The 25,290-nt window shown below is 55.7% G+C and overlaps 7 protein-coding genes across 7 annotated transcripts; 2 read left to right on the top strand and 5 right to left on the bottom strand.

Annotated features, from left to right (window-relative positions):
* Positions 1-4,179: 4,179 nt before the first annotated feature.
* On the top strand, positions 4,180-5,013 carry GLRG_07350 (uncharacterized protein; the record flags this gene model as incomplete). The annotated part of the gene is made up of 1 exon (XM_008098035.1): positions 4,180-5,013. One exon carries the CDS (start codon positions 4,180-4,182, stop codon positions 5,011-5,013), a length of 834 nt encoding a protein of 277 aa, XP_008096226.1.
* Positions 5,014-6,228: 1,215 nt separating this feature from the next.
* Positions 6,229-7,192, bottom strand: GLRG_07349 (ribosomal L15; the record flags this gene model as incomplete). The annotated part of the gene is made up of 3 exons (XM_008098034.1): positions 6,229-6,596; positions 6,707-6,863; positions 7,106-7,192. The coding sequence occupies 3 exons, from the start codon at positions 7,190-7,192 to the stop codon at positions 6,229-6,231; spliced, it is 612 nt and encodes a 203-aa protein (XP_008096225.1).
* A 2,291-nt stretch (positions 7,193-9,483) lies between these two features.
* Positions 9,484-12,306, bottom strand: GLRG_07348 (uncharacterized protein; the record flags this gene model as incomplete). Its single annotated transcript, XM_008098033.1, has 3 exons — positions 9,484-10,120; positions 10,176-10,842; positions 10,896-12,306. 3 exons carry the CDS (start codon positions 12,304-12,306, stop codon positions 9,484-9,486), a joined length of 2,715 nt encoding a protein of 904 aa, XP_008096224.1.
* Positions 12,307-15,705: 3,399 nt separating this feature from the next.
* GLRG_07347 (uncharacterized protein) lies at positions 15,706-16,323 on the bottom strand (the record flags this gene model as incomplete). The annotated part of the gene is made up of 1 exon (XM_008098032.1): positions 15,706-16,323. A coding segment is annotated over one exon (618 nt), but the record flags the coding sequence as incomplete, so codon positions are not given.
* Positions 16,324-20,467: 4,144 nt separating this feature from the next.
* GLRG_07346 (uncharacterized protein) lies at positions 20,468-21,496 on the bottom strand (the record flags this gene model as incomplete). The annotated part of the gene is made up of 2 exons (XM_008098031.1): positions 20,468-20,590; positions 20,669-21,496. The coding sequence occupies 2 exons, from the start codon at positions 21,494-21,496 to the stop codon at positions 20,468-20,470; spliced, it is 951 nt and encodes a 316-aa protein (XP_008096222.1).
* Positions 21,497-22,624: 1,128 nt separating this feature from the next.
* Positions 22,625-23,752, top strand: GLRG_07345 (HIT zinc finger; the record flags this gene model as incomplete). Its single annotated transcript, XM_008098030.1, has 2 exons — positions 22,625-23,091; positions 23,194-23,752. The coding sequence occupies 2 exons, from the start codon at positions 22,625-22,627 to the stop codon at positions 23,750-23,752; spliced, it is 1,026 nt and encodes a 341-aa protein (XP_008096221.1).
* Positions 23,753-23,929: 177 nt separating this feature from the next.
* GLRG_07344 (uncharacterized protein) lies at positions 23,930-25,030 on the bottom strand (the record flags this gene model as incomplete). Its single annotated transcript, XM_008098029.1, has 1 exon — positions 23,930-25,030. The coding sequence occupies one exon, from the start codon at positions 25,028-25,030 to the stop codon at positions 23,930-23,932; it is 1,101 nt and encodes a 366-aa protein (XP_008096220.1).
* Positions 25,031-25,290: the final 260 nt, after the last annotated feature.

The raw sequence follows: 25,290 nt of genomic DNA, 5'->3' as shown, positions 1-25,290 counted from the left end.
GCTCAAGTCCTCCGCAGCACAAGCCAACCAGATCCAAGCAGATAGCAAGGACGCCGTCACGACATCATCCGATGGAAAGCTATCGCGATCGCTTGTGGACTGCAACGAGAAGCTCGTTGATTCGGGCGAGCGTATGGGCGCGTCGCGAAGATGACCAAGACAAAGAGCAAATGGAAGTGGCAGTTGGGCAGTCACGAGGATGCTGTCGCAGCGATGGAAGAAATCAGTGAGGGCGAAGAGAGGATTTGGCGACTGGCAAATCGATTGTATGCGTTTTGCGTTTTGTGAGTAGGGAAAAAACCGTCGTATACTGCCGTGGCGGGTAAGGGAAAGAAGCCCGATCGGCAACAATTTTGTCGAAGAGATTGATTGACGTCGGGTCGTCTGTCCATTGCTCGAAGACAAGCTGAGGCTGACGGGCGGCAGAAGCAGGACCTGGGGTCACGTGCTTTATACGCACAGACCATGACCCAGGGAAAGGGAGAAGCAATTCCTTTCAGGTGCCTACCTAGGTGCCAGGTAGGTACAGTGCTGGGTCATTAGTTTTTGAACAGCAATAAGGGTCACATGATGCCGGTCTCACATAACCCAGGGCTAAGTAAATCGGTTATTATGATATTTCGGTGCAAGTTCCTTATAAGTGTGGACCGCACGGAGGAAGTCTAGCTGGTTGATTGGTCCTCATTATTGCTGTTCAAATACTAATGACCCAGCACTGTAGCTAGGTAGCTTAGGTAGCTTGGTAGATTGTTAACTTCAGTTCAGTTGGCTTAATAACTGATAATGCTGACACCCCTTTGTCTTATCTCTGTATCGCTTGCAAGCAACCTTTTTTTTTTTTTCTTCTTGAGAAGCACTGGTTTTGTAGCTTCACAATGGTGACGTGGAGCCAGCACGAGACTACAAATATGCTAGCCAGCTTTCCAAAGACACATCTCTGAATGAACCCCAGAGGACAACCCAGACCTTTTGTTTTCTGCTTTCCTTTTTCCTCGTCGGTACGGTTTCAACTCCAACTCCATTGTTCCGCAAACTGTGAAGAAGTCCAATTGACCCACCCACCGGTTTGGCATAATGCATATGCACCCAAGGCCAGTCAGGCACTGGTAACTCCGATCAACCCGCCAGAAGACTTGGCTTTGGAATCTTTCTATGGAGAGTTGTCGATGAATAAAAGATGCAGAAAAAAAACATGTGCGGGTGCGCTGAACAATGTTTATTACAGAGACAAGGCTGGAAGTGAGCTTCGCGGGGATATCAGCAGGTTTTTAAAGCATTCAGAGTCGGCTTGCTGTTCTGCTGCTCAATGGCAATATTACAAAAAAGCAACATCTTGCCGCGAAGCTAGGCCCGGCCATCGAGGCGGTGCTGGCGCTTAAGCTTACCTTTTTTTTTTTCGAGTAGACAGGCACCGCGGCTGGACGCGGCCCCAAATAGACGAGCGTGATGAGCCGATATTACTTGCTGGGCGGTTACACCTCTTCGTATCCAAGTTAAGACCTTGAAGGGCGAGGCACGGGCTAGAAATGGCATTATAGGTCAAGAACAAATGGCATGTGGTGGGCGCTTATTAGGCGACCTTCCAGCAGGTATCGGGATCTCTCCGGTTTACAAATCACTTGGATGCGAAAGCGGACCCTTGAGGCACGACCGCTTGGGTTGTTCATTCTATTTTGGGGTTTCACGATCGAGTTCCGTTTGATCATGGCGTCTGGGTGACACTTGATGTCCACCTCGGATGGATACCAGACGGAAGCACGGTGAGTTATGGCCACGGATCAATGGTTCTCGCCAATGGAACCGAGGTCAGTTCAGATGCTCGGTGTTGTGCTTCACATCTGATTAGGTGCCTCGGCCGAGATATTTGGCATCCTCCAGGACCATATCTGACCGCAAGGGACTTGATCCAACTTGACTGGAAGTTGACGGGGATGTGCTACTCAGTTAGACTTATCGCCAGCAATAGCCAAGACGAATTGTCATCGTCATGCTGCTTGCCATGACTCCCAAGACGGTAGCGAAGTTGAACGTTGGCTTTGCCAAAGTCACCATCTCTACGCTCGCTACCATACGGACACCCTGGACCGCATTGGATACCTATCTCAGTTTGCTTTGCGAAAGGATGAGATGTTATCTCTTGTGCTCTTGAATTATTATCGGTATGGCGCGAGAACCCCAAAAAGATTCAGGGTTGACCCCATCGCATTCGGGAGACCGAGACAGTACAGTACGGTATCCGTACAAGTGCCCCAATCCAAGCGGCGCATATCTGCATGTACCTTGCCTTGCCGCTCACACTAATCGTTGCATTGTCCAGCCCATCCGCGCCCTGTAGCGAATCGGTAGTCCTGGCATCGGCAGGGGTCTGCCAGCAGTCCCTCTGTGCCTGACGTGTTGGCTGGCGGCTGTCGTTACTAGGTAAACCCGCATGAAACAAAGCGTCGTCGCCCATCATCCAATCAATTCGGCGCCGGGCCCGTGAACTGAGAATCTGGGTCGTCCCTTCCACTTTCGACTGCCAACATGTTTGCAACTTCCGCGCGACCACAATCTATCTGCCTTTACCCTACCCTATTATTGGCCTATGCCACCCCCCCCCACCCCCCCCCGGCTTGTTACAGTAGTATACTTCCAACGTCTGGGCCTTAATGCTTGAACATTCGCCTCCTGCTTTGCATTTTTGCCGCCCTTTCATAGGATCATCTGGGCCGCGTCCCTTAACGAGTGCTGCAGCGATCCGACTCTTAGCGCACCATTGGACGAAAATGACCCACGGCATGTTCATACCACTGGTACGGAGTAGCCTTGGCCCTTCAGACCCTTTTCTTCTTCGTCTCGTCTTCGCTCTTGATGAGCATCGGGAGGGGTGGATCTGCATCGACTGTCGAGAGCTACAGGGCATCAGCGGCTCCACGATGAGAATGCGCTCACTCACATGCTGCAGGCCACCGCTGCCCGACCCGTGCGAGTCGTATCGTAGCCAAGCACCAGATGACTGACAGATATCCCTGGTCTAATTATCTAGGACTGCAAGTGCTCGACTAGGGCGCCCGCCTTGAAACGGCGTCTGGACGCCGCCGCTTAGTATCGCGTGGAACCTCAGCCACAGGGAAGACAAGTGCTTCCGCTGCCGCCGCTGTTCGAGCCTCCCACGTCTCCCTCACCATCCCGCATCCCACACCCCCGTAGCCCAGTCCTCGTAATGCCAGGGACATCGACAGATTGACCAAGTCGTCCGTAGGAGAAGCTTTGAACACTCCATCGTCTCCGCCCCCTCCCCTTCCGTTCTCTTGTCCCCCACCGACGCATCCCAGCCTTGATAGCCCCTCCGCACTGCCAAAACGACTGGCTGCTAGTTGCTCGAAACTTTTTGTATTTAATGCGAAACGACGAATGAGGACGGCCGCCAGGTGGCTCCTCGGCCAAACCAGACCTGGGCCTGCTCTCGCCTTCCCGATGGCAACGAGACAATTTTCGGGTGACGTGCTGAGTGGGAACAGCAACCCTGCCTGTCCTGTACCTGTCCTGCATTGTTCTTTTTGAGCCATGTTCTTTAAGCTTGATAAGGCAGGAACGCTTGGAGTGCTGCTTATATTAAAGAAGGAGGCCCGGGCCTCCTTCCTTTGACGTCGAACCTCCCTGAGCCTACCCTCGGTCCTGTGGCAGGCGCTTCTCTTCCTCACCTACCTTCCTTCCACTGAACAGTCGTGAACAACTGACTTCGTCTCTTGGCATCTACTAATCTTGTTCACTTACAATCCTTCTCTCTCATTGTGAAGCTCTCTATACTTTCCCTATATCACTACCTTTTGCTGGACTGGTTTCCGGCATCATTTCTTACCTGGCTCATAATCGCAAATAAGACCAAACACCCTCGATACCCAGGGACCACCACCGCTCCTTTGGATTTCTCAGTCTGCTTGGTAAGACTGAGAACTTGCTATTAGCCTTATCGTCATCGAGCTCACCGTCAGCTACTCACTCGCATGTTAGATACCTCGCCTCTCCTGGACGACGAACTCCTCGCTAACAATGCCTTCAGAATCCTCACTTCACCCATATTCAGTCCGGTCGACCCCTGCAGCTGTCCAGGGCTCTACGACTTCTTCCTCCAGACCGAAACCAAAGAAACCCTGCTGCGGAGAGTGCGCGAACTGCGACCACAATAAGCCTCCCAAGATGTTCAACCTCTCCGAGAACTCTAGCCTTCGCGGCTCCGGCCACATGATCCTCAACGTCTTCCGGGCCTTTAACATCATCGGTCTCCTAGCCGTGAGCGCCTCGGCCTGGGTTATGATCGTCATGTCCATCCTCAAGGGCCACTTCGCTTTCTTCGTCTCCGCCTCGCACTTCTTCACCTTCTCTGTCGCCATCTTCCTCATTATTTCGGAGCTGAACGTCTTCCGCCACTATTTCGAGCGCAACTGGCCGACCCTCTCCTGCGAACATGGCCTCAGCTGGCTCGGCATCGCCATGATCGTCATGGGCTGTCAAGTGCTCGCCAACAGCACCAACCCTGCCTTTTCCGTCGAAACCATTGGCTTGCCCCTGTGGCGCCTCATCCTTGCCTCGGGTATTCTCGCCATCACGTTCGGCTTCTTCAACGTTATCTCGTCCATCGTTTTCTGCGACAGACATAACGGCATCAATGCTCGTAACATCCGCAGTGATGGCACGCTCGCCTCGGGCAAGAACTCGCTCGTCGACGGTTACTCGGTTCGGAGCAACTCTATCCACAATGAAAAGCAACCGAACAAGTTCAAGCGCTTTACACAGAAGTTCCCTACTCCGTGGACCAAGAGCAACACCACTACCGCTGCGCGCCCCAACATCAGCGGCCCGTTCGTGCCCGACATCGAGCAGGGCCACACTTCCGACAGGAGCTGGGATGAGGACCGCCGCAGCCCTATCATGCCCGAGATCAACCGTCCGCCCACCGCGTTGCATCCCATGAACACTGGCAACACCCGCTTCACCAAGTACAGCGAGGTCAGTGATATGACGCGCTTCTGAGTGTGGGTACGGCAGGGAATCTGAGAGGTGACCTTTCTTCATAAGGAGAAAGACTAATAATCAATGGCAAACAGTTGGGATGGCGGGCCTAATACAGCAGAATGTGTATCCTCCATTGATCAAGGGTTGTGGCGTTTTGAAGATTATTTAATTTGGCCCAGAGGGTAGGGAAAACAATACCCATAACGACGGTACGGTGTTTGGCAGGGAATTTGGCATTTGAGAAAACTTTCTACAAACTGATGAGCTGCGACAAGACTTTACAAAGAAACAGGACAGGCGGGGACGATCTGGGACAACAGAAACATTCAGTAATTATCAAGCTATCTAGCCCACTTAGACGAGGAAGAATTTCATGCGCTTTTATTCTAGTTCGTGACAGTTGGTTCCAAAAAAGGGATTCGGCCGTACGGTGTCGTCGGTGGTCAACTGGATCGTTCCAAAGGTGGCAGTGAGAAGAGTGTGCTCCGCCCCTTTAACCATCCCAACCGGCGATCCATGTCCGCCCGCCCCCACAAGTTTGGGGAGTCCTGTTCAAAAAATTTCCACACCGAGGGTCGGTCCTATGGAGTATTCAACAAACCGCTTTTAAGGGGGGCAACGCAACACTTTTGCTCCTGGATATAGCAACACGAGGACCCGTCCAAGTAAGCTGTTTGGCAGACCGGTGTACGCTGGGGCAAGCCGCCCAAGCATGGTCGGATCGGGCCAAGAACATCACATTGACGCGACGAGGAAGCCGAGTAAATAGTGATTGGCTTTTATCCGTAACATTGCGTCGGTTTTACGAGGCATCACAAGGCGAATGGGAAATGAGACGGGAGTGTTGGGAAAAGAAGAGAAGAAAAAAAAGTTTCTTCACAAATCACGTTACTCGTCATTGTACGCCCGCCGTTGTAAGAACCTCGAAAAGTCTGTTCCATTTTTCGTATCGATTTGAATTTTTCCACCCGGATGTCTCAAACCGGGGGGAGAAGAACACTCCAGCGCATGATATCAAGTGCGTTCCCAAGCTGTCGTCGAAGAAACAGCATACCGAGTACCACCCATGATGATGATGATGAAGATGACGATCCACCGTAGCCGTCCTTGTGTCCTTGCAATCCGTGAACACCACACCCGGCAGCCGCCGTTGTTTTTGAAGAGACGATGATGTTGTCGTCGGGGAGAACCGCCACGTCAACCGCGGAATCCTCCGTTGCGGGACGAAACCGTTTACCGGTAGCGCCACAGGGAGAGGGTGTTGTGGCGCTTCCAGGTCTTTCTGCGGCCGGCCTGGGTCTTGTTGTAGCGGTGGCCCTTGTTGAGGCCGCGGGACTTCTTGCCGGTGGCGGTGAGGCCGCGGGACTCGCGGTGCTTGTGGACGGGGGCGACGATCCAGTTGATGCGGGGGTCCTGGCGGATGGCCTTGTGCTGGGGGTCGACGAGGATGACCTCGTAGTACTTGTAGGTCGAGTCCTGGTTAACCCAGTAGGAGTTGAGGACGCGCAAGTTGGCGCAGCGGCGGCCGACACGCTCCTCGGCGGTGGAGGCGAGGGAGCGCTGGTACTTGAGCTGGTTGACACCCTGGTTGGTGGGCTTGCCTATGATTCCAATCCTGTTAGCAATCTCTTCCCCTCTAGACGGCGACGACACCCCTCTGACCGCTCTGCGGCGGGGGTGATGGTTCATCGTACGGATCGATTCAACGTACCGAAAGTGGCACCCTTGGCGACGGGCTTCTTGCGGCCTCCGCGGCGGACGCGGACACGGTAGATAACGTAGCCCTGCTTGGCCTTGTAGCCGAGGCGGCGGGCCTTGTCGGGGCGCGAGGGACGCGAGGCGCGGTGAATGACATTCAGCTGTCGGAGCTATATTGATGCACTCTCAGCAAATGTTCAACGAGTGTATAGCAGGAACGCAAAGTCCTCTCGATGCACCCATGCCACCATCCCTCGTGATGCCTTCCCAATTCTCGAACAGATCAGACCCCTCCAAGTGATGAGAGGGTTGATCAAAATTCGACAATCGGTATCGGCAGGGAGGGGCAGAAGAGACGAGTAGAGACTTGTCGTGCGTCCACATGGTTCGGAATCGGGTGGTTTCAACGTACTTCCCAGCAGCGAACACGCAGAAGGAAGCGCATCACATCGGACTGCTTCTTCTTCTGGAGCTCTTCGACATACTTGAGGGCACCCATTTTGACTGCGGTGACGGCGTCAGGTTAGCCTCTTGAATTGGCAGACAGTGAGGAAAACGTAAAATGAGCGACGGTGTTGTCGGGAGGGAGAGGAGACAAACCAGCTGTTCACGTAAAATCCGGCTGCCGAGGTTTTGGTGGTGGTGTTGATGAAAAATAGACGACGACGATTGAGAAAGTTCGAAACTGGTGGGAAAATTCGACAAGATTGTGCGATTCTCAATAAGCGACGTTCTAGCCCTGAAAGGGTTAGCGCCATTGGGTTTGCCCCGAACCTAAATATGGGGCGGTAGTTTTCCATTCTCGGTGAGTGACTAGGGTGAGTGGTCTCGGTGAGTCTGCTTCTCGGTGAGAATTCCTCCCCTTCGTGCTACCCGACCCAATCATTCTAACGGTTCTTGGCTCAACGTCGTGTCATTGACCGGCGTGCTCTAGAGTGTGAAGTGGGATTTATCTTACTGCATGATTTTTCATTCAATTGTTGCTGTATATCTTCTAGGTGAAATTCCCTTGCAATATTCTCCGATGCCAACGATTCCCACGAAAGATTTCTCTCCCCCCACCATTAACATTGAAGCTGGTATCCTCATTACTGGCTCTCTGCTATGCCAGTACTCGAAAGAAGCCCAACACCCTGCAGGAGCATTCCTAGGGCGACTTTCTGTCACATAGTCTCGAGCCATCACATCTTTGCCCACCTCCCGTCCTTGACATGTCTCGTTCAACGGCCATGTTGGCGTGCGAGCATTTTTATATCGGTTGACCTATCCGCTGTTCCGTCCACCTCATGTTTTGGACTGTTGAAAGCCACTGCAGATGACCGTCTTCGACCATATCCGTAGATCCTGAAGTCACCTGCTGCTCTTCGCCCTTCTGGTGGCAGCTTGATGTCGACCTTGGGCCCCCCTCTGCATAAGGGCGAGCGGCAGCCGACTAGCTGAGGAAATGAGGTCGTTGGTTTCTGCCAGGTCTGCTACCATGAGTGTTCCATGTCACCCTTCGAGTCCAACACCCCCAAGTACCTCAAAATTAAGCGTTTCAGACACGCCGATGCCGAGTCTTAATTCCTCTCATACATCACTGGTCACCAAATCTCCTGCCCCTCCCCCATATGGTGGACATCCGGTATGGTTATACACTGGCAGTGATTCATCGTCGATGCTCACATGATGCATCACTTAAGGGCCTGGCACAGGGTAGTTGCCGGAATGGAAAGCCATCATCCTTGACTTCCTGTACATGTGCCGGTCATTGTCTGCAGACGGCCAGGGTGGGCTCCGGACCGCAACCCAAGGGTATGGTCGTCGGCCAGCATCTTGTATATGTCAAGGGCTTTTCGGGTGAAAGCTTGAACGACGGGGCGATCTGAAAGTTCAGGGTGCGGGGATTGCCAGGACCGTCCGCCATACATGGTACGCATTGTGCCTTACCCACGTGGTGTTGCTGAGGAAAGGTCAAATGACATGTTGCGGGCGGCTGAGTGACGTCTTGGAGATGGAGCAGCTTCACAAGCATCAACGCTCCGTGTTATTCCTAACATATAACTGGGGACGAAAATACAACGAATCACGCGCAGCAGAATGGTAGATTTTGGACAGCTGTAAAATCTTGATGGTCTCGAAGCCTAAAGTTGATGGAATAGCAAAATCTTTCGTACAAGAATCCGACACCAAGCCATAAGCCAGAACCAGAACCAGAACCAGAACCGCAAGTCAAGTCCTTTTTTGATCTCAGGTTACACCATGCTCGTGGGGTGATTGAGGGTGGGGGAGGGAGTTAAGAATAAAGTAGTAAAGGAAGTCTCTCTGTCTATGTCGGTAGTGCCCTGAGTAGTAATGAAAGCCCCTCAGTCTTCTCTTGAATCTCTCATCATCATGAATCGGGGAGGAAAGGCCGTGGTTCCAGAGTTTCGAAACATAAAGGAAAAAAGTGAAAGTGTTTCGGGGGTCAACATGTCTCTTCCGGTTTCACCCCTTTGCTGTCCTCTTTTTATCTTCCGAAAAGAAGCACGAAGGTCCCACCGTTTTTTTGGCAATTTAAAAGCAGAAATTTCAACCTTCCAACGCCAACAGTGAGAGATAAAGATTGCCGGGCTCGGCAGCCATTGGCTATGCTTACAATACCCCAACCATGCTAACCGTATCCATGTACGATAAGCCGTTGCGGCGACGTGCGTTCAAATGTGTTGAAGGGCAGAGAAAAATAGTTATAAGATGCTTATCGAAAAGCTCGACCAGCCGGCGAATGCAGAATGCAGATGTCAAACTCGCTGTCGAAACGGAGATACTCCCTTAACGACTATTCAAGGAGAGACCTTGGAACGCGGCGGCCCAGTCGTTCTGAGAGTTCATGGGGCCTCCGCCCGGCTCGTGTGGGCCGGTTTCAGTTCCTGGCGGAAAACGCGACCGCATCTGGTAGTCGGCCGCTCCTGGGAAACTGTAGCTGTCGAGCGACGGGACGACTCCCGGAACATAAGGAACGTTTCCAGGCCTGGGCGCGCTGCCCATGCCGCCCATATGCGAGTAGGGATAGTTCGGTTGACCGTAGCCACCAGCAGGCCCTCCAGGTCTCTCTCCACCAAACGGCGGAGTGAAGGAGTTTTGGAATCCGCGACCAGCCGGGCCAGGGCCACCGAATCCTCCAGGCTGCTGGTCCTGTTGCTGCTGCTGCTGCTGCTGCTGTTGTTGTTGTTGTTGCTGTTGCTGCGCAGATCGTCGCTCGGAGTTGTTTGAACCACGGCCAACACCGACTGCTCCAGGCCCAACACCGCTAGGGGCTTGGATGCCAAGGGTCGGACTGGCAAACGAAGCAGGGTTGATGGCCGACATCCAGATTCTGGTCTTATAAATCTTGAACAGATCCGTGACAAGAGAATTGAAGTTGATGTATGAGTCCGCAAAGTAGTAGAAGGTCAACTTCTTCCAGTCCCTGATGATGGTCAGCCTCTCCTTGTTGGTCTTGGAATGGTCTTTTAAGAACTCACATCTGAAACTCGGCATCGAGGATCTCCATGTTTAGCCCATGCTCCTTAACCTTCTGCATACAGACACGCTTGGCCTTGGCCTCGTTGCCCTCCTTGTCCCGCAAGGCGTGGATCTCGTGGCTCTGGGCCAGGCGCTTGATCAACTTCGGCTTGAGCTCGCCAGCATTGGGCTCCTGCATGTGGTGTTGATTGGGCGGGCCCATTCCGCCGACGGCGCTGCCCTGGAGACCATTCGCAGCCGCCATAAGGCCGGCGCCTGTGCCGTCCTGGGCAGCAGCAGCGTTCTGCGAGTACATCATCAACCACTTGTATTGTTCCTCCGCGTAGTGCTCCTTGAGCTCCTTGGCGGTCTGCCAATCGACGTTGTCTCGCGCAACCGTTCCGAGGTCGGTTCCTCGGTCAGCCTCCACAATGACCAAGTCGCCCGGTTTGACGGTCAGGCCAGTGCCTTCCTGGATGTAGAAAACATCGGCTCTGGCGCACTTGAACAGGACGATGTGCAGGAGCTGGTTGTGACGCGGCTGCGACATGGCATATACGTTACGATGAGGCGAGGGCGCACGGTTTCCATAAGGGGGGTGCATCGTGTACGCCGAAGGAAACGGATTGTTGAACTGCATGCTTTGGGGAGGAGCTGCGAGACCTCCACCGGGAGTAAAGTAAGCAGCTGTTTTGCCCGGTTAGTCTCGTAGAATCAAGTAGTTTGCCAACTCCGCTTACCTGTGTTGCCGAGAGGATAGTTCTGGTTCTCCGAGTAGCCCATGGAGAAATCCTGGGCGTGCTGCTGCTCAGGGACGGGGTTGTCGAGCGCGCTGAAAGACTCGTTAATGGAACTGATGGAGCCCTGGCGGGTCGGGATGTCGGCAAACGAGTGTCTGCGACTCTGCTGTCCCTCGGGGCCACCAAAGCCCAGAGAGCTGTGCCAGAAGGCCTTCTTGACATTCTCCAGCTTCCGGTTCTCGTAGGGCGACCTGAATCCAGACGCGCCGTACTCACTCATCCTCCGGCCCAGGGCTCTCTTCGTCGCCATCTCGTTTCCGTCGTTGGCCTCATCGAGCTCGTCGATGGCAAAGTCGGACTCCTCGGGTACGGACTCGCGCAGAGCGTACCCGTTACCAAGTCCGTAGGCCGCACCAGTCGAGGCTCTCGGGCGGAGCCGGTTTTGATATTGCTGCTGCTGCTGCTGCTGTTGTTGCTGCTGCTGACGAAGCATGGCATTTTCGCGAGCAAGCAACTCGATCGTCTTTGCCTCGGCGGACTGATGCATAGATCCCTGCATGGACTCTGTCGCACTCTCGTCGTCATCGTCGTCAACCTCCTTGACCTTCCCAAGCAGTCCTCCGTCGTTCGACATCTCGCTCAGCATACTGGGACGGGAGGGCCGATGCTGCAAGCCTGAGTGTCCATGGGCACGACCACGACCTAGGATCGTAGAGCTGCTCATCGCAGTCGGGGGCGCGTCAGGCTCTAATTGGCCGACAGAGTACGACTGAGAGCGGTAGGTCTTGGGGGTGGGATGGAGAGGGATGGCAAAGGGGATTTGGGCATTGGGACCAGCGTCTCGCGGCGCGGGGGACGTCTGGCCATAGTTGACGTCGGTGTTGAAGAAAGAGCCGCCGGCTGAGCCAGGCGGCATCGTGGACGTGGGCGAAGGCAGAACTTCACTCAGGCGCGAGGGAGGATCCTTTCTCTCGCTGTTCCAGATACCTGTTCCCCAGGTGAAAGAGCCTCCCGAAACGGGAGCACGGCCTATGACGCCGGATGGCTGAGAGTGAGTACCCCAAGGGGCGGTTCCCTCGGCAGACGGGGTGCTCGGGTGGGAGGCTGTAGGAGACATTGAGCTGCTGGCGAAAGAGCCTTTGCGGGGCCGAGGCAGCGGCTGGGTCGTGTCGTTGAGCCAAGAAGCGCGTCTTACCGGCTTCTGATGCTGGGTTGCCTGTTGAGGGGCTTCCTGGCGATGAGAATCGGTCTCGTCGTCTGAGCTCGCAAGTGCTTCGGAATCGGGCGTCGATCTACGGTTGAGCTTGTCCAGGAGGATGGTGTGGTTGCTGACTCCAGAGAAGGCGCCCTGACCCTGCTTGGATGACGGGCCGGGTTTGGCGGCGCTGGCACTGCCCGTACCTGAGCTCATTGTCCTCCCGTTGGGACCAACTGAGGGTTTGGCTCTGGATCGGCTGGAACCGCGACTTGGCCAACCTTGAAAAAGCCCAAAGCGAGCTGCTGATAGCTCGTTTAGAGGATGGGAAGACGGGTGGGTTCAAACGGATGAAGAGTGAGTGCTGCGTTAATGAGCTTGGTCAGGTGATTTGTTTAAAGCGGTAAAGGCCGAACGAGACTAGTCGTTGTGTTAGCAGCTATGTCATCAACCGTTAAAGGCAAGCGCTGTGAGGCAAGTTTGAAAGAGACAAGTTTCGCCGCAAGCAGCTTGGGTATCGCAGCGAGCTGCGGCGGAGGCTGCAGGTCAAAGCTGGCAGCCACTGGCGAAGGGGAATTGGAAGGCCGCCACGAGACCCGAGCCACAGGCCTCACAGGCCGGCGCCCAACAAGGTAAGGCAAGCAGACGAATAAGTTAACGCCGCAGACCGCACCCTAAGTACGAAATGTCGTTGACCGAATGGTTAAGAGGGGGCGGGTGATGGGGGTGTTGGTTGGACTGAGGGCGAACCCGTGCAATGCCATGTGACACGCGCAAGGCAGACAGGATAAAAGGGCAGACAGGCAGGCAAGCAGGCAGACTGCCCAGCAATGAACCGACGAACGGTTGTGGAGTTTGTCTTTGGGGGATGGATTTCCCGCCTGGCAACGGCGGCAGCAGCAGCAGCAGCAGCAGCCCTTGCGACCAGGAAAACGATTCGCGCAACAGAAAGGTGAAAAAAGTACGTACCTAGCTGAGGGAAGCTGAGTAGATATATTCCCAGGGCGTGTCGAAGTGTGCGATCTCTAGATACTGAATAACGGGTTGGCTGAGACTGGAGGCAGAATCGACGTGATGGCGCGCGCGTGAGGATCGAGTTGAGGCTCCTGGGCGACGACCGATGCGTGGTGTGTGGCGCGGCAAGTTGGCTCAAGACAAGATGGGGGGTGTGGTGCTCTGAGGGGGAGATGGGGGGGGTCGCAAGCACAGACAGGCGGTGCAGGGAGAGAGGGTAGGGTGTCCAAGCAGTGAGTGACACTATTAAGGCGTAGATGGAGCGAGAGTGAGAGTGACGGAAAGCGCGCGTGACGAGTATGAGAGTTTGGTACGAAAGATGATTATGGCGCGCGTACAACGGAAGCCAAGAAAAAGTGCGAAAAGTCGTCTAAACCAGCCCGTCTAACCCAAACCCGAAGTTGCCCAAAGGAAAATATTCAACGGTTTGTATGACGAGGGGTCGCGCAGCAAGCTGTGGCGGTAGTCGTCGTGGCCAAATCGTGGTGTGCGTGTGCTTGTACGGATGTGTATTGCATGCGTGCCGTCTAGAATCGAGGTCCGATGTCGTTAGCGGAGGGGATGGAGATGGCAATGCGACAGACGAGCTAGGCGCATCTCATGGTCGTCGCGTAGTGGATGAGAGAGCGATCGCAAAGTGGAATGCGGACTTGGGAGTTGTGGATGCTGGTACGGATGCTGGGGGGAGGGAGGGGGGGCGAGATGAAATTGCCTTGGGCGGCGCCCTCGATCCTTGGGGAGTGCAACGGGCTTGAAGAACAGATGAGGAGAAGCAAGGAGACGGTAGGAAGGGAAACGGACGGGGAGGTGTTGGAGAGGTTTGAGAAGGCGATGGAAAGAGGTCACAGTTGTAGTAAGTAGTACGTTGACGGAAGCGGGGGAGGAGAAAGACGTTGCGACACGAGACCAGAGCTTGTCCAAGTGGCTGGTGCGCACCTATGGGAGCGGAAGGGTCCGGGCCAGGGTATCCGTAAGGTAGCAAGTGTAGAGAGAGGGTGGGAGGTGGCAAGCTATCTGACGACACAAACAGCAGTGTGAGAGGGGAGGGGATGTAAGGTGTGTGTGTGTGAGTGTGAGTGCGCACACGCGGTGTGTGTGCGTGATTGTACGGTGAGGGGAGCTGGGTAAGGGACCTATTCAGTCAGAATAAGGCGGCAAGATGAGAGAGGGAGAGAGACGACAAAAGTAAATAAGAGACAAGGAGGAGAGATCTAGGGTGGTTTCCATTCTGTATCTGGTACCACAAGGAAGCCCAAGGTCGTAGGGATAAAGAGGGCAGAGAGAGGTGGTGTAAGTAGGGCCCTGCTCTGCTAAGACCAGATCAGGCCATGAGAATGAATAAAGGGCAAAGTAGGTAGAGTGTGTGGACTGTGTGGTAGCAACGGGAGCAAAGGTAATGTGCAGTATGCAGCGTGCAGCAGCAGTCTAGTCCGTCTCCAGTTGCAGCTCCAGCTCTCTCCCAGTTCCAGTTCCAGGTCCCAGTCCAGCCGAGCCCAGTCCAGTCCAGTCCAGTCCAGTTTGGTTGGTTTGGTGTGCGCGCGCGTGCGCCTCAAAGCCAAGGGGAGAGAGAGATGTGCACACACTGTATAAGTGCCAATGCTAATGCCAATGCCAATCCCAACTCAATATGCCCAGGGTATGCACGCTACAGAGCGAACTATGCCCTGGTAGTGTTGGCCTTTGAGGTACCTGTCTGTGTCTGTGCCCCATCCACAGGGGCAGGGCAGCTTACGTAGTAGACTTGGAAGGACTACGGTACCTAGCACCCAAGACCAGGCAAGCTCACGTTTGTAAGGGTCGGCGGCGGGTTGTCAGGGACGGGAGTGTGCGTGCGGGCTGGTGGGTCAAGTTGAATAATGTCGTGGGAGGTGGCAAGTGGACGGGTCCCAGTCGATTATCGCACCACTACAGGAAGAGGGTGGGAACGCGCCGGGACGATCAAGGCACAACGGGAATAACAAAACGGGCAATTAAAGAAGAGGATGGGAAAAGAAAAGAAATGGGGGCCGGGGTGGGACCGTTTAACGAGGAGAGAGAAGAGGGAGAGGGAAACCAGCATGTTTGCCTCCGTCGTAGGGCATGCCATCTACTTGCGATTCGAGGACTTCTGGCCTCTTTTCACCTCAAGCAAAGGGCACCAGCCAGTCGAAGCCTTCTCATCTCCTTAGCCAGTGGCGATCATGATACTTTGGAGCAAGGATACCGTTGCAAATGGGAGGCTGGATCGAAAGCGCCGTGCAGGTCTTCAGATCCGCCAAGAGGAAAAGAACCCAGCAGAGATGCGCCGAGATATCATAACCAGCCATCTCCGACCATTCCATGCCATGCCCAAGAACTTGCCAGCGATACGAGAGAATATCACTGCGAGATTGACGATGCCGTCGTTTCTTGCAGGAAATGCATAGCGCTACAATCTCCAAGAGCCAACCACTTGAAAGGCGCCTGGATGCATAACGCTGATAAGGCGAAGAGAGAAAGAAGCAATAGAACCAATCGTAAAATACAACAAAACCGGTTGTTTTCGTCCTCGCCCCATTTTCTTCAGAGAGCAGCACTTGCTGTAAATCCGGGGAATGTCTTGAGCAGGGTTACTTCGTCTCGTCATCTCTGCCATGCCCCAAGGAGCAATGATGGGCAACGACCGAGTGGTGTTGAAGCAGTCAAAAGAAGAAGAGAGAAAAAAAAGTATCCAATCACCTGTGAATTGGGGTTTTGAGCGGTAGCTAGGCCAAGGGAAGACACCTTAGTTTCTGTGACTGGATGCCTTCCCCCTTCCACCCTTTTATTCTTGTGGAAGGATGCTGAATGGTCGAGATGTTTGCGAGAGGGTGTGGACCAGAAAGCGAAAGAGATGAGAGAGGGGCGCGAGGCAGAAACTTTCCCAGACCAGGTCAAGGCGAAGGAATACGGGAATCGGAATAGCCCAGAGGCCGAGAGAGGAGGAAAGACGAGAAGAAGTCGTCCAGGATTTGCCGCTAGAGAAATTTGAGTTGAGGCGGGTCTGTATGTGTATGTGTGTGGGTGTGTGGTGATGATGGTAGTGGTGGTGAGAAGACCGTTGCTATTCCAGATCCACTTTCTGAAATAGAAATGGAAGGCGCGCTCGGAAAGAGGCCTCTGATATTGGCGAACACATGTATGCTTTTCGACGTCCAGCTGTGAATGATATATAAAGAAGAATAAAGAAAAAACTTTTTTTTGTGACTCTCTTGACGGGTGTTGCGATGTATACAAAAGGATGCCGACGCCACGGAGGAAGGAGGATTCAGGCCTCCCAACCCTACCTACCCCAATAGATGGAGGAGGGACTTGGCTCCCCCCCCCCCCCCCCAGCAGCACAGTGCCGAAAAGATTCCCGCCTCGAATGGTGGATGCAACCTAACCGCACTCGATCACCCGCAGATACGTACCCACCAGCATCTCTGCGTTTCCCCACACTTTCTCCAGGCGCAGATCCACTGAATGTACGGATACTTTTGCGTCTATGTCCTGTGCCAGTCAGAACCAGCCTAGCCAGGATACGCCACGCCTGTCAGGGCTCAGGGGCTGTGGGTAGTGGGGTCGCCCTGGCTGCTGAAGGCCAATCATCTTGTGTTGCTTACAGCTACCTCTCTTCTTTGTTCCTCGGTATGGTAGGAACTGGACTGAGAATCTGAGAGCCATTGTAGCTGCCTCGATACCTCTTGGATTCCAGATCGAGCGGGAAGGAAGCGGGCAAAGCGGGTAATCAAAAGTCAGAACGACGCATCGCCGAGATTGATGAAAGGGAACCAAGCCACCCGACAATACTTGGGTACCTAAGCATGCATACCTACCTACCCACCTACTTACTTAGGTTCCAGTACGCGATATTCGGACAAAAAAAGATAAGAAAAAGGACAACCTACGGATACCTTACCTAGTTATAGCACCCATGAGAGAGTCTCCGTCCATCCCCCACACACATCCATGGCCCGTCTCCATTCATCCCATCGGAGCTGTCTGCTTTGGGCCACTGAGATTCTCAATTACCGACAAGGCCTTCCTGATTTTGCCCAATCTTCTGCTCGGTCTATTACCGCCCGGTTACAGCCACCCGAGCCCGTGCAGATGCATCTGCAACACTGCGAACTCCTTCATACCCCTTCTGTACCAACACTGTAGGTAGCTATTCTCTTCTTCACTTTGGCCGGCCGGCGGCTCGACTCCGACGCGGCTAACAGGCGACGCAGATGGGCAACGACCCCTTTGCTCCGTTCTCTATCAGGACCAGCCTCAGCGTAGGTGGCCTGCACCATCGCCTGCCTTCTTGGTGGACATATACGATAATATTCTTCCGGTGCCCTCGACTTCACAGCTTCTCCAAGTATCTGCCCCTCTCACGACATGCAATGCTTGCCGAGAAGCGGGCGATGCAGTACCTATGTCTGCATCCCGCGGCCATGCATCCCGGTCGATGGCGGTATGTACACACCTCGGATCATAACTACTACCTACTTACGGCGCACCCCGTCGACGCATTCCAACCGTACATACATGGCAACCATATTATCGTTAGTTCGAGCCTCTTCTGTTCCGCCGCAACATGCTGTTACATGACGGGGCATGCGGTTGAGCAGTGAACTGTCTCATATCCGGAGCCTAGGCGACTACCACGCAGGCTTGACCATCTGATTCGGGGAAACAAACCAGGAACACGCCGCAAAGACTGTACCGTGGAAGGGAAATGCCTCTCATGGCGGCCCCGGCGATGCCGGCAATCACGCTGCTCTCCTCACGTATGCTTTCCCTCAGCCTTTGAGCATGGGGAGGGCATCTGACCCAAATGCGGCTGCGACAGGCGGAGCCTATTCGTTCATCGCCGATCGGTTAACCTTGCCTGGGCTTTGCCCCTCGATCAACGCCTGGCCAGGTCCAACTTTGGTCAGCGGTGACATAGCGCAACATCCAGCAGGTATCATCGCAGCACTTTCCAACCACCCCCCTTCGTCCCAGCTGCGTCCATGATACGTCCGGGGGTCCGCTGTAGGGCCTCGCCCATCACCACAGGGCCGACGCTGCGGACATACTGCGTACGTGAGACGCAGTCGTTGTCCCATACGTTTATTCCTTGAAGGCGGCACAGCGCACGCACCGCCATCACGTTCCGGATCTCAACGGTAGCGGGATCCGCGACCGAACATGTCACGGTCCTTCCCCGGACAGAGTGATTGGGGTTCTGCCGTTGGGCGGGGTTGCAACTGCGAGGAAACTTGCAGCTCGTGGCCAGTTTCCGCCCAACGACCCCGCACCACTAAGTCCGTGTACTACGTAGACCAGACAGACTCTTTCCTTCAACCGCCTGCAGGGTAACGTCCTGGGAAAAGGCTGCCATTTCCGGCATTGAAAATTAGCACAGAAGGGGCGCGCATATGCATATGTGGGCTGGAGGCTTGGTGTCCAAGGTCGGGGTTCAAGACTCCTCCCCGAGACCGAGAGGGGTAAGGATCCATGGACCAGATGGACTGCTGCGGCTTGTCACGCGCACCCATCCCGAAGCTAATCTCGTTTGCCTTCAAACATTTGTTCGATTGGACTGCATCTCACTGACCTCACCATGGCACCATTCAGACTCCCGAAATATGGCACGGTTGGGGGGAGAGAAGGGGCTAAGACGTCAAATAGCGTGTAGGTAGTGTCGACGACCGTGTGTAAACGCACTGCCGGCAACCAATGGGCCCGCGCCGAGAGATGGACATATGTCACCCTGGAACAAAGTCGGCTTGCATGTCGACGCACTGATGTGGGCAGAATTGCGCATCTCGATTGGACCGCCCAGTCTAGTGCGAAGCAGAGTAAACGTCTGCTGTTGTCTCTAATTGTGGCCAGCCGTGGATTGCCTAATGACCGAATCCAAAGAGTCACGCAAGAAGCGTAGAGCATCACCGAGTGGTGATCAAAACCTACGACTAGACTACTCGAACCATACCACGACGAACTGACTGTTTCTGCTGCAGCCAAGTGTAACCACCAAACGCAGCACCGAAACGCGGCGCCGAAACGCGACGCACCGAGCCGACAGTTGAGATCTATGACGATGACCCCACGAAGATGGAATGCGAAAGTCAAACATCAGCCAGGGGAGGGGGGGGCTTTACCCCGGATTCTCATCTTGTCATTAAACTCAACCTTGGCGGCTGCTGCAACGGCTCCAGGAGCCACAGAAGATGCCTGAGCGGCGTCAAATATGGACCAACAACAGCCTCAACTTTACCGAAGGGAACCATCTCAACCAGGGGTTGGTGGCTTTCTTACTAGCCATTGACTGACCCTCACCGGTGAATATGCCATGCCCGAGAGCCCTGATGCCGACCCCTTCAGGTCGCAAGATGCGCCGCTGCTGCCGATCTTCTGTCTGCAAGTGGTGCTCTCTTGAGGAGACTTGCCCTAACTTGGTGTCCTCTGGTGAAAGCCGACAGGGAGGGAGGGGGCTACCGCCGCTTCCTTGTCAAGAAGATCAAGTCGTACTCGGTGCGGAGACGGGACCGGCATACACCCGGCATGCTGGCATGACGATGAGGAGAACCGGCACATGGACAGGGAAAGTCAGGCAACAGAAGAACGCGAGCTCCTCTTGATGGGTCGATAATCTCTGGTCCTGGCGAAGCAAGAGGGGTTGGAAACAAACCGGACATGGAGGCTTGGTTCGCATTCTCAACGCGAAGCGGGTGGATGCTAATTAGGATGCTGGGGGGGAGAGGGGATTGAGGGGTTCCTGCACGGCGGCCGTCATGAAGCACAGCCCTTGTTTCCCCGCCCTGGCCCGCTGCAGCAACCCTTGGCTGACCAGAGTCCAATCAGCGTGAGAGGAAGGGGGGAAGACCTTCGTTAACCCTTGTGGTACGTGACAACGGCTAGGTATCTGGCTGTCCAACAACTTGCGACGGCCACGTTTGGTCGCGGCGTCAAAGGCAGTAAGCAATCATCTGTTTCTTGAAGGAGGGTTGCTGCCCCTACGGCAAGTTCCAATGGAGCACGCGTGCTGCCGGGGCCGGTCTCGGTCTGGAACGTGACTTTAGATGAAGTGACGCGGTCGGCATTGGCAAGGCCTTGTGTCAGAGCGAACACGAAGCTTCGCAGGCTTGGCCGGCCCATTGGCGGATGGTTATAACGCGGGCGATCGTCATTGATCCCACCGGGCGAGGCCGGCAACGCAAGCGGGCCAGATCGAGGCTGCGATGAAGGAAAGCGTAATGGGTATTGTCCGTATCACCAGCGTAATGCCCAGCGAGATGTTGACGTGATTATACAGCATTTTTTTACATGACTTGTGCACCTCTCCCCCGAACTCGTCTACTCAACACCCCAAGCCAGAGCCCCTTCTGGGCTACGTTATGGTTTCAGCTCATGCGGCGGTCGCCTCGTGGCCCTTTTGGGCCTTGAGCTTCTCCTCAAACTTGGCAAACTCCTGGAGCGCGATTTCTTCCTCCTGGTCGAGGATCTGCTGGACACCCTTGACCTCCTCAATCTGCGGAACAATGTCAATCCATGGCCGCGAGAGTCTTTTGATACTTCCGAAAAGACGGGGGTCGGGGTGCCAACTTACGTAGTGCATCAGCATGCCTTCGATGCCATTCTTCAGTGTCACCGTGCTGGAGTCGCACGTCCGGCAGGCGCCGCGGAGCTTCAGCAAGACGATGCCGTCGTCGGTGAAGCCGCGGAACTCGATGTCGCCGCCGTCCTCCTGGATGGCGGGGCGTATCCTCGTCTCAAGCAGCTCCTTGATCATGCCCACGACCTCGCTGTCGTTCTCGTCATAGGCCAGGCTGTCCTCTTCGCCGTGCTGCTGCTGCTCCTCGCCGGCGACGCCGCCCTCCTTCTTCTCCGCGACGTTGACGATGGACTGCCCCGAGGTGATGGCCTCGGTGATGAGTGCGAACACCTCGGGCCGGATGTGGGCCCAGTTGGCGTCGGCGGCCTTGCTGACGGTGATGAAATCGGCGCCGTAGAAGACAGAGGTAACGCCGTCAATGTTCATGAGCTGGGCGGCCAGCGGGGAGGGGTAGGGGGGCGCAATGGTCGAGCGTGGGTTGAGGTACTCGATGAAGGGTGTCGAGATGTTCTCGGGCAGGATACGGTGGTTCGGGAGGAACTTGATGGCGTCGGCGTTGGGCGTCTGCTCGGTCTGGATGAAGATGGTGCGGATGCCGCCCTCGCGGCCGGCGAAGGGGGACCGCCGTGCGCCGGCTTGCTGCTGGGGGTGCTCGCGGGTTATGCGCCGGGGAAGATGACTTTGCTGGAGAAGACCAGCGGCGGGTTGGACGCTCGCAAAGGTTCGCGATTGTTGGAGGGGCGCCGTCACGGGCCGGGTAGCGGGTCTGGATGTGCGCGCGACGGCACGCAAGGCCGTCCTCGTTGCTCTGTAAGATGACATCGTATGCATGTATTTCGTCGTCGTCGTCGTCGTCGTCGTCTTCTTCTTCTTCTTCTTCTTCTGGTTTTGTTTGAAGACTCAGGGGCCTACAGCAGTATTGAAAAAGGGAAGTTCGTCGACGGTGGCAGGTTGAGGAGGCAATGTCCACGGAGTAGGTGGTCTTGATGTGTTGATTGCTCGATTGCACAAAATTATTACAGGGTCCAGGTTGTCCTCGGTACTAAACGCGGCTTTTCGAGCAAATCACGGCGCTCAAGACGTCCATCCAGGCAAGCTTCCATTTTTCCCCCACCGTCGCCACTCAATTCCCAAGCGTTGTATTACCAATCATGGGTCCCCCCCCCCTTCGGCTTTCGGTCTTCCCAATCGGAGGAACGAGGAGTTGGTCCCGGGGAGTTAGGGGGAGCAGCCTTGTCAGGATGACGCACAAACGAGATTTTCTGGCCCGTGGACCTCCAGATTCGACTGAACCAGGGGGACTTTGCAGTGGGGGGAGCCTCTGCCCCCCCAAGGCGGTCAAAGCTGCCTAGGGTGTTTGGATGGGGTTGGGACGGCCCCGCTGGAAAGTTCTCGAGCACCGCGGGCGCTAGGACCCAACGGCAGAAAAAAAAGAGAAGGAAAAAAAAGGTCACCGAACGTGATGGAATAGCGCCCCCATGGCTGAGCTACCTACACAAGCCCAAGCGAGGTTTTGAGGAGCAAACAAGAAAAGAAAAGAAAAAGCCAGAGAGTGTGTGAGAGAGAGGAAGAGAGGATAGGGAACGTCAGAAAAAACGGGGTGTAAAACCAGAACCAGTGACATAGCACCTGATCCCAAGGCGAGAAGACCCTGTTGAATCGACATCCTTGCCTACCTGCCTAGGTCAGCACTCTATTTACGTTTGGGGAGAGAGAAAACATTGCAAACGAATCCCACCACACAACGCGCGACGCACGACGAACAACGTACACGAGAGGACATCTGACCACCACCGATCCTTCCTCGCATTGTACACCACTCAGGAGCAAGCCCGTATACAGCTAAAAGAAAAGAAAACCGAGACGGACGTCCACGACACGAGAGTACAGCAAGCCCTCCCCCCACCACCCGTGACGAAAGAGACGCCGCCGCCCTCGATTCCAGAGCAAATGTCCATCCCTAACGACGAGACCCCTGCCGCCGCCTTTGCCGCGACTTCCTCATCGCCGACCCCCCGGTCCCCCAAGCGCCCGCCAACTGACCCTGAGGACCTGTCCGGGCCGGCGACCAAGCGGTCCCGCGCCGCCAGCCTCTCGGACGACGAGGCCAATACCCGCGCCACGACGGCAGCTATGGCGAACGCCTCGCTGGCCGGGAAGGAGCAGGAGGAGACGCGCGGCACTGTGATGGACACGGGGGCGGAAGGGAACGGTGCCTCTACAACAACAGCGGCGACAACAGTAGGGGAGGAAAGCACAGCTGCCGCTACCGCATCACAGCCCTCCAGAGAGACAAATCACGACGAGGCCCAAGAGACTACGACGACGACGACGACAACAACGCCCAAGAGCAAGATGTGTGGCGTGTGCACCGAAAAGGAGGGCAAATACAAGTGCACGCGTTGCGCATTGCCGTTGTGCGTACATCTCAAAACATCTTGTCCCATTATGCGGCTTTCATGATACGTTTCGCTCGTTATATACATTATCTTTACTGACATTTCGTCCGTGGCCCACAGCTGCTCCGTCCCGTGCAGTAAGATCCACCGCGAGAACCACCCTCCCGACCCCGAGCCTTCAGCGGCCGCGAAAATCCCGAGCGCGGGCGACCCCGCTCACGAGCCCCTTCAGTCCGACGCGCCGAAGCCGCCCCGCGACCCCAGAAGCCCCTTCAGCGTCCTCGACAACTCGGATCAGCTCCGGTACCTGTTTCGGCGGTACCCGGGCCTGCAGGCGCGGCTGCTCGATATCCTCGCCGCCACCGAGCCGCCGCCCGAGATGCAGTCCACGGGGAGCAGCCTCAATGACATGATGAAGGCACGGGCCATGGCGGCTGCGAACCCCAAGAAGGAGCAGTGGACGCACGACGTTGGCATCCGCAACGGCAAGGCGGCACTGCGCAAGGCGAGGGACGCCGCCGGTGAGGACGGCGAGGGAGTGCGGGAGTACATCGAGCTCATCAACCATCTCATGTCGGAGGCGAACGCAACCGCCGAGGCGGAGGAGGTTGTTCGGAAACAGGCTGCTGAGAAGGATGCCGAGCTTATTAGGCGCCTCATGGCGGAGGACCGGGGTTGAATCACGGGTGGTCGGATATGGAGGGACCAGGGCCGCACGCGTTTGCCGAGTGTTGGGTAGGATTGGTCATGCACGTTCGAAGGCTGTGCTTGAAACGACCGTGTATGCATAGCTGGGATCGAGTGTCTGATGTCGAAAGACAGGTAAGGGCCTTCTGTCCCCGAGTCACCCTCAAACTCAATGGTTGACCTTGAAGCGTGAGAAGAACCCGCCCTTGGGCGACCTCGACACGTCGGACGGCGGACTGGTTTCCCTGGAGTGATTCTCATCCCGGCCATGCTTGGTGAAAGCCCCCAGCTTGTTCTTGAGCGCCCAGATGGAGTCCGCCCTGCGCAGCGACGGCTTGGGCTTCGGTTGGGGCTGGATCTCATCGCTCTGCGTCCAGTCCACCCGGTGCTCGTAGGGGTTTTGTTCCGCTGGAATATCAGTCGTGTCGTCGGGACATGGCGAGGGGGCCTCAGAGTCCCAGGCCATGAGCAGGTCGCCCGTGCTCACCGGCCTCGTACCTCTCGCCTGGCGCATTTCGGCGGTCCGGCCAGCGCCCAGGGTCCCTTCGATTGTATGCCTGTGGTTGCGGTCACCATACGCGCGGGCATTGCCCATCTCGGCGATTTCCGGCATTTGTTCCCGTTGGACATTGGCGCGCTCCTGATGTCTCTCACGATGGCCTTGGGCGAGTCGAAGGGCCGTCCGCGACAGCTTGCGAACTAGGCCCTTGCTATCCGACATGTTCTCAGCTGTTGTGGTACGAGTGAACTGAGACGCGGCGAATTGAGGTATGAAGTGGTGCCTCTCGACATCAGCGGCTTTACGCCGAAACGAGCCCTTTCCAGCGGACTGAGAGCTGCGGCGATCGTCGTCAGAAGCCTTGGACTTGAGCCGAGCGGAAGTGGGCTCTGCCGTCTCACTGGTGGGCTTCACAACGGGCGGTTCAGCACCAGGTCTGGTAATAGAGTGGCCGGGCTTGAGAGATCCCTTTTCGAGGTATCCTCTGGCTAGGCCGGCGTGGGTTGGATGCGCGTCCTGCGCTTGGGATATCGCAGGCGTCGACCCGGTCGCGGCGGCGACAGTGGCCTCTGCCCTGGTTCTTCGCCTCCTTTCAGCGTGGAGCCTCTGGTCAGCGAGGACCTTGGCGAGCTTTTGGGACAATTCTTCTGGGTCAAAGGGCATCGGCTGTGAGCATCGTTGTCTCGGCCGAGCGGGGGCGACCATGGGCTTGACGGATTGCGCGGCCGGCACCGCGGACTGATCACGAGGGTAGCCCATGTTGTATAACATATCGATCAAAGACGTGCAAGTGCTCCAGAGTAAATCGTGAGGTGGCGTTTAACCGTTGCTGGGTGGTCCGGTCGAGACCGAGAAAGGGAGTATGAAGATGCGTGGCGGAGCTGCTGTCGAGCTGGCGAAGCGAGTATGATCGCCGATACAATTTTGGACGGCGGTTAAGGTTGTTTGCTGGGGAAACAGGGGTGGTCGATCCTCCGCTGGCAACACGGCGGCGGTGGGTTCTTCTCGCTGACGTGAATGACGGCCCGTAG

This window comes from Colletotrichum graminicola (genome assembly GCF_000149035.1).
Source record: "Colletotrichum graminicola M1.001 genomic scaffold supercont1.30, whole genome shotgun sequence".
Classification (NCBI taxonomy): Eukaryota; Fungi; Ascomycota; class Sordariomycetes; order Glomerellales; family Glomerellaceae; genus Colletotrichum; species Colletotrichum graminicola.
This window is presented reverse-complemented; position numbering and strand designations above follow the sequence as displayed.